This window comes from Tupaia chinensis, unplaced genomic scaffold (assembly GCF_000334495.1).
Source record: "Tupaia chinensis unplaced genomic scaffold, TupChi_1.0 Scaffold000346_1, whole genome shotgun sequence".
Lineage (NCBI taxonomy): Eukaryota > Metazoa > Chordata > Mammalia > Scandentia > Tupaiidae > Tupaia > Tupaia belangeri.
In genome coordinates this window covers 5,773,078-5,781,014 of record NW_006159840.1, presented here as the reverse complement: position 1 = coordinate 5,781,014, position 7,937 = coordinate 5,773,078, and the positions used below count along the sequence as shown (strand labels likewise).

General features: G+C 40.4%; 1 protein-coding gene across 5 annotated transcripts in view; it reads left to right on the top strand.

Moving 5' to 3' along the window:
- Positions 1 to 7,937, top strand: part of PDE10A (phosphodiesterase 10A) — a 303,105-nt gene that overhangs the window by 238,265 nt on the left and 56,903 nt on the right. For all 5 annotated transcript variants that reach the window (XM_006152260.3, XM_006152256.2, XM_027773359.1 and 2 more), the window contains exons 12-13: positions 1,782 to 1,874; positions 5,162 to 5,348. In XM_006152260.3, the coding sequence (XP_006152322.1) occupies positions 1,782 to 1,874; positions 5,162 to 5,348 (280 nt within the window). The remainder of the gene's footprint in view (positions 1 to 1,781; positions 1,875 to 5,161; positions 5,349 to 7,937) is intronic.

Below are 7,937 nucleotides of genomic sequence, written 5' to 3'. Positions count from 1 at the left end.
ACGCTCTTCACTTAGGGCAGTTACATTTACTGTGTTCACGTTCAAAGGACAGGAAACCAGGGAGAAGACGACCTGGAGTTTTGTGCACGATTGGGCTTGATTTTGGGAATTTTAAATGAATTTCTTTTTGTATCAATTCTCTTTTTAGTTTTCCTGATAATCCCTAGGTGATGTTTTGTTTCAATAGTGTTTATTTCCTATAATGTCAAAAATGTACCATATAGAAATTATTTCTGAACTATTGAAAATGGTGGCTATTGGAATTTTAAGACATCTCTCTTAATTAACAAAAATTTTATGAATGTGTTTGTGTGATTATATACTAATGAGAAAAACATTTATGAACATGAGAATGTATTTACAAAAAGAAAATGCTGGTAGATGTAAAACATAATTAAGTTTAACTAACGCTGCATTGTGATTGTTTTAAAAATTTAACAAACTAGAGAAATATAAAAATACTAAAAATTGTACACTATTATTTCTATCGAATATAAAGCATTTGTGTTGCAAGTGCTTTATAATCCAAGTCCTGTATAATATCTCAAGGTTCAGATGTAGCCTGTGAGTCTGGTTATGTGTGCGCTGGATAGCACAGTGGTGTAGACCAGGACTCTCACTGTTACTGTTACTGTGTCAGTAATACTAGAGCGATGTTTGCAGGTTACCGAGCCCACCGACATAGGCCACAGTTCACCACTCATTGAGAATCTAGTAAGAAAATTCATGTCGAGGGACCAGCAGGTGGTGTAGTGGTTAAGGCACTAGACTCCTGCTTGGCAGACCACAGTTTGAGTCCTTGACCTGGTGACTTGAAACTCACGCTGGGTGTGTGTGCATGCGTGTCCATGGAGGAGAAGGGACTGTGGTGTGGCCATCCCCCTGGGGGATGATTTCTTGCTTTCTGTCTCTCTGGTGAGCACCACACTTAACTTATAGCAAAAATCTCTCTCTAAAAAAAAAAAAGCAGAAAGAAAGAAAATTCATGTTGAACCATGAATTTGTAAACTATAAGGTACTTTGAAAATGTAAGGGATTAATTTTGATTAGTACAGGAGAATGCTAGTTAATTTTTCCATTTCAATTTTCTATTCAGTGTAGTTTAATTACCATATTGTGAATTGTATCTTTTAAAAAAATATTTATTTAATTTTATTCATTATCATTATTATATTCTAACTTGCCATAGGGCATGCGTGCTCATTAGAGGAAGAGACTGAGAAAGGAAAAGTGAGAAAGCAAGCCGCCAAACCCAGGACTCGAACCGCAGTGGGCCATGTGGGAATCCAGCACCTTAAGCACTGCGCCACCTGCTGGCGCGTGAATTAAAGCAGGGTTCTCAGGGACCAGCAGATGATGTGTTGGGTATGGCGCTGGATGCCTACATGGCAGACCACGGTTTGAGTCTCGGACCTGGTGGCTTGGGTGTGTGAGCCCAAAATCCCAGGGGGAGAATGGAGGAGGGAGGTTGTGGCATGGGGTGGCGATTTCTCACTTTCCCTCTGACTGTCTCTTTCTGCTGAGTACAGAAAACCTATAGCAAAAACCTCAAATAACAAAACAAACAAGATCCTCAAGTGATTACTTTGTAATATTTTTCTGCTTTTCAAAGTTTTGCCTGTTTTATAAGCTAATTTAGAATATGTAAATGTAAAATTAATACATGCATTTAAAATTAAACAATGTCTTCTTATTCAATATTAGGTAGTAATGAAGTATTTCAGGATTATTTTGCAACATCTATATTTTAATTAGCATGCCTCTCTCTTTTCTATTTGCAGATTTTCTATTGAGAAAGGAATTGCTGGTCAGGTAGCAAGAACAGGTGAAGTGCTGAACATCCCAGATGCCTACGCAGACCCACGCTTCAACAGGTGAGAGGAGCTGCCTCATCGGCTCCTCCCATGACACCTCCTCGGCTGAAATCGCCCCAGTGTTCCGTGTCCAAACTCAGTGTTTTTTGTTTTTCTTTTTTTTTTTTCTTGTTTAGTTTCCCTCCTCGTATTATCAGCAGAGAGTATATTCAAATGTTTATAAGATGATAGATTCTAAGCCATTGACATTCATGTTTTTGTAAAAACCCATAGGCTGGTGTTTCAATGTACAGAGAGCTGAGGTTTATCTTCATTGTAGTGCTGGCCTCTGGTCTTGAGCATAGTCTCTCTCAGGTCCCCTGTGGAGAGGGTGCTCATGGAACTACAATCACGTGCTGGGAGACCCACAGGTCTGCTTTCCAGTCATGGTTCTGTCCTTCATTAGCTCTACAGTGACATGGAATTTGATGCTACTTAGTCTCTGAGCCTTAGTTTTCATCTTTAAAATGGGTACCAAAATGTCTTTTTGATAGTGTTTTTCAAAGACTTTAGTGTTTATAAAATGTCTGAAAATATTACCTGACAAAAGTAAAAAGTCAATAAATCAAAGCTTTTGTTAGACAGCAGCATGTAGTGTAGTGGCTAAGGCACTGGGTTCCCATTTGGTTGACCACGGTTCAAATCCCAGACCCGGCAGCTCGAAGCTCACACCGGGAACATGTGTGTCTGTGCTCAAAATCGCAAGAGGAAAATGGAAGAGGAAGGATTGAGGTGTGACCATCACCCCTGGGAGGTGATTTCTCACATTCTGTCTCTCTGTCTCTCTTTGTCTCCAGCAAGCACATGTGCCCTATAGCAAAATTCTCTCTCTCTCTCTCTCAAAAAAAAGTGTTTCTATTAGATAGTATTAAAGTTGAATATTAGAATGGCTTATAGATCTTTTTGTGTTGTTTTGACTTGCTTTGGAGAACTAGAATTGCATTATCTATTTCTAATAAATCTCTAGAAATTAAAATTCTCAAAATTGGAGCCCTGCCTGTTGGGGAGCACCCGCACAGATATTCGACAAGAGTGCTCAGTTCATTCAACACTGGGTCTACTTTAGGGGACAAGTAACATGAGAATGAAGTTTTCTCATGTATGTGTTGATTCATATCTAAATATAGGGACCAGCAGGTGGCATGGTGGTTAAGGCGCTAGACTCCCACATAGCCAACCAGAGTTTGACTCCCAGACCTGGTGGCTTGATTTCTCACTTTCCCTCATTCTCTCTCTGTTCTCTAGCAAACTGAAAAATAATAATTAAAATACTAAGAACTAGAGTTAAATAAGTAATTCTAAAAAAAGTAGATACATCCATATACTAGTTATGTATATATGTATATATATATATATAAATCAAGAGATTACTGTGAATCTTTTTTTAAAAATCTTGTTTCAGTGTGTAAATATTGAAAATATGAATATATCCTTATATAAAATCTTCCCATAAAAGTTTATGGGTCAGCGGCCCAGGCCCAGTGGTGCCTGCTGCCAAGACGCCTGCTGCTAAGACACCTGCTCCTCCGTAGGCAGAGGCCATGTGGGAGGCCCAGGTCTGGTTTCAGGTTCAGTGTAATAGCCAGGTATTGCCCTGGAGCCTTTGCCTGTCATCCCAACTGGTACATCCATTCCATCGAGAATTCTACCCAGCAAGTAAAAGGGACTGAACTTCTTTTTTTTTTTTCCTTTATTATTATTAGTATTTATACATTCAGTAGTTATATATCATTTAGATTGTAAAGAGACTTCACCCAGCATGGTATACACCTCAGTCCATCCCAGTTGAGAATACTGTACATGTCTTCATCAACAGATAATAAATCATGTCTGTGTCCCACAAATGTCTTACCTCTCTATTTTCCCCCCAATTTTCCATTCCTTCACTCTTCCCCTCCCACACTGTCCTTCCACTTTGTCTCTAGTGTCCATGACAACTTTTAATGCTCTTATGTTCTCCAGATTTTCAGTCTCTACCGTAGAGGGCGGACAGTCGGTATATGTTAAGTGGAGACATACAATGTCTCTTTCATAGCCTGACTGGCTTCACTCAGCAACAAATCTCCCATATTCGTCCACTTCCTATCCAATTCCAGGGCCTTGTTGCTTCTTATGGCTGAATAGTATTCCAGGGAATACACGTGCCACACTTTTTCCGTCCATTCATCCACGTGTGGACATTTGGGTTGGTTCCATGTCTTAGTGATTGTGCAAGCACTTTTCTGACTGAGCGCTCTCCTGTCCTTTGGGTAGATACCCAGGAGCAGTATTGCTGGGTCATATGGTATGTAGGGACTGAACTTCTAACACATGCAACAGAGTGGGTGGCTCCGGAGCACATTAAGCAGGAGGAGCCAGGCCCCGAACTGCCGTGTGACTTGGTGTGCTTAGCTATGTGGTTGTCTCCATGGGACTCAGCTCTGTGTTCAGAAAGCATTTCCTGACATCAGCAAACCTTTTCTGCTAGGAACCAGGCCATACATGTTTGGCTTCACAGGTCACAAGGTCTTCCTCAGAAGCCCTCGGTTCTGCCTTGTGGGACGGGAGCTGTGGCCGTCCATTAGTGAACGGTGTGGTGTGTTCCGCTGGGCCTTATTTACAAAACAGGACTGGCCAGTTGGCCCGTGGGGCATAGTTTGCTGACCTTGGTTCTAAATTTTCAAAATGGCAGTTCCCCGTTAAGTTGGGTTGGCAAGTTGCCTGTCTCAGAAATATGACCCAGTTTAGAAGAACATGTTGAGAACTCCTTAGAAATGAGTACAGCAGTCTGAGATCTGAAGTGAGAATCTTGGGCAGTCAGCCTTCCTGCCGCGGCTGACCTGCCTGCCTCTGTTCTTCTGTAGAAACTTTACAGCACCAGATAATTTCCAAAAATTTGTCGAAAAGGAAATTAAAGTATGAGTCTATTTTGTTGCAAAAGTTTTTGTTCCTTTGAAGTTGATCGTCTGGATGAGAGATGCCACGTCAGTGGAGTTCCCAAGGGTGTGCTTTTTAGGAGTCGCGTCATATGCTTACTTAGTAGTGCTGGGTACTTAAAAATCCTAAGCTGAAAATTTCCTAGAGACTGTGCTAGAAAACACTCCTGAACGCAAAATAATAAACTGGTCAGAATATTTTGAAAGTGTTAAGTGGGACACTTGCAAACATCACCTTCTCCTGGAATCTGGGAGCTAACGGCGCCGTTCTGGTGTGTGCGGTCGAGGCTTACACCCACAGAGCTGAGCCGAGGCTCGTGGCTCAGTGCATCACTTACGTTCTTCTTTCTGGGTTGCTGTCTGCTGACGGATTTGCGCTGCCCATTCCCACAGGGAAGTGGACCTGTACACGGGCTACACCACCCGGAACATCCTGTGCATGCCCATCGTGAGCCGAGGAAGTGTGATAGGCGTGGTGCAGATGGTGAACAAGATCAGCGGCAGTGCCTTCTCTAAAACGGATGAGAACAACTTCAAGATGTTTGCTGTCTTCTGCGCCCTGGCCTTACACTGTGCTAATGTCAGTGCTATTTCTAAAATACCTCTTTTTACAACTCAATATTAATTTACGACCTTTTAAACAAGCACTTTAAGGTTGCTTTTTCCCCCCCCCTCTATTTATATTTATTTTAGAAACTAATAACATGTATCCTGGTTGTACATATTTTAGGAAATGTCTTAATATGCCATGGAATTTAAAAAAGAAAAAAGTCTCCTAACATTTTGCATTTCTTTCAAGGAGCGGATCTGTTAAACAGAAAAACGAAGTTAATGTAAAGGGAAAATGTTTGAATGTCAGGCTTACATCGCATGATACTTGCTGAAAGGGATACAGAAAATATTATCTAAACCCTTATGTTTTTAAATATGTGCTGTGTTTGAGATTCTTACACAAAACCATAGCAATAACTCGTAATTTTACACCAACTGGGAAAGTTTTGTTTGTGAGGAAAAGCGACAGCTTAGAACACGTGTCAGGCGGTTATGGGTGTTAGCCCTCTGACCCTTGCAGTGGTCCTGCCTTGTTCCTGAAGGATACAGTGAGGGTCATTTATTGATATATTCTGAGGTCTCGCCTTAAAATGGTGGGACTGGGACCAGCAGGCGGTGTAATGGTTACGTTGCTGGACTCCCACATAATTGACCACGCGTTGAGTCTCAGACCTGGTGCTTGAAACTTACACCCGGCACATCTGTGTGCATGCCCAAGATCCCAGGAGGAGAATGGAGGAGACGGGATTGCAGCATGGCCATTCCCCTGGGAAGTGATTTCTTGTTTTCTGTCTCTTTGTTTCTCTCTGTCTCTCCAGTGAGCACACACACCCTATGGCAAAAAAAGTATCTTTAAAAAAAAATGACTTTATGAACTTTCTTTAGCATTATTATATTTTAAATAAGTTGAACATTTAGTATTCTATAAATTCTAGTAATGCTTCAGTGGCATAGATGGACTTCTGAAGTTAGGGAATCTTTTAATAACCTTTTTTATAAAGCTACACCAACATACATGGAATTTATCACCTTAATAATTTAGGGAGATTGCTTTTTGGGAAATAGGATTGAGTTTTATAGGAGCAACCTGTAACTAATGGAAACAGCTGAGAAATAACTAGGAACAAAATTGCAAGCCCCAGCATTCTGGTGACCAATGGTAAGCGCGTTTAATTCCATCAGTGTTGCTTGTAGGAGCCCCATCTGCTCCCGCATCGTCACGGCGCCTGGTGAATTGAGCCTTTGGGAGGTAGACAGCCCCGCCGTAAGAACATGTCTCCCCAGACATTCGCAGTTACCCCCGTCTCTACCCTAGGTGAAGGCCGTGAGAGCAGGCGTCTGTCCTGCTTGGTTCAGGAGTTGCACGGAATGTAATTTCTAGTATTTCTGAATATTGACTGCCTCATCATTTTTAATTGGATCCAAAGGAATGTACGGCCGCCAGCCCATGGTGGGCATTACAGAGCCCTAAGAAACAGTGCAGGTCTATACCAATGTTAATTTCTTCATAAAGAAATAATATTAATGACCATCCCTTGAATGCTTTATTAACTGCCAAACACTGTATTTGGTGCTTCAAAAATTCTCGTGTATTAATTTCTTTATTTCTTAGTGGAAAATAAAATAATGGTCTATTTTTCAGAAAATACAGACTGAAGGGGCCAGCAGTTAGTGTAATGGCTATGTCGCTGGACTCCCACGTAGTGGACCGTGGTTCAAGTCCTGGACCCAGCGGCTTAAACTCACGCCGGGCGCGTGTGCATGTGTACCCAAGATCCCAAGAGGAGAATGGAGAAGGGATTGTGGCGTGGCCATCCCCCCTGGGGGGTGATTTCTCGCTTTCTGTCCCTCTGTCTTTCTCTGTCTTTCTGGCGAGCACATGCGCCCTATAGTGAAAACCTCTCCAAAAAATAAAAAGAAAAAGAAAATACAAACTGAAGAATAAGGAGTTATAATTCTGTAGTCGGCTGAGGTCTCACTTATGAATGTTCTTTAACATTATTAGGTTTTAAATAAGGTGAATATTTAGTACCCTAATAACTCTAGTAATTAATATAATATTTAAATATATAATAATGAAATTTTATGATTGGAAAATTTAACTTTGTTCTTTTTTTCTCCCAGAACATATATTTCTGTTATTCCATGAAAGTTGTTTCATTTTATCCTTTATTTCACTAATTATTCTAGGACAGTATTCAAAAACAAACAAGCATTATAAGTATTAAAAATTAATTTTTGATTGTGGTGGCATCATATATTATTAATAGTATATAGAGGCTCAAAATAATATAACTATAATATGTAGATACAAAATAAAAGATAACGTTTTGATAATTATCAAAAGTAAAAATATTGAAATTGAGTTTCTTAATGAGATGGCTGTGACATAAAACAGCAATAATTAACCTGCCTCCTTATCCATGTTCCTTACTATAATTAACCTGCCTCCTTATCCATGTTACTATAATTAACCTACCTCCTTATCCATGTTACTTACTATAATTAACCTACCTCCTTATCCATGTTACTTACTATAATTAACCTGCCTCCTTATCCATGTTACTTACTATAATTAACCTACCTCCTTATCCATGTTACTTACTATAATTAACCT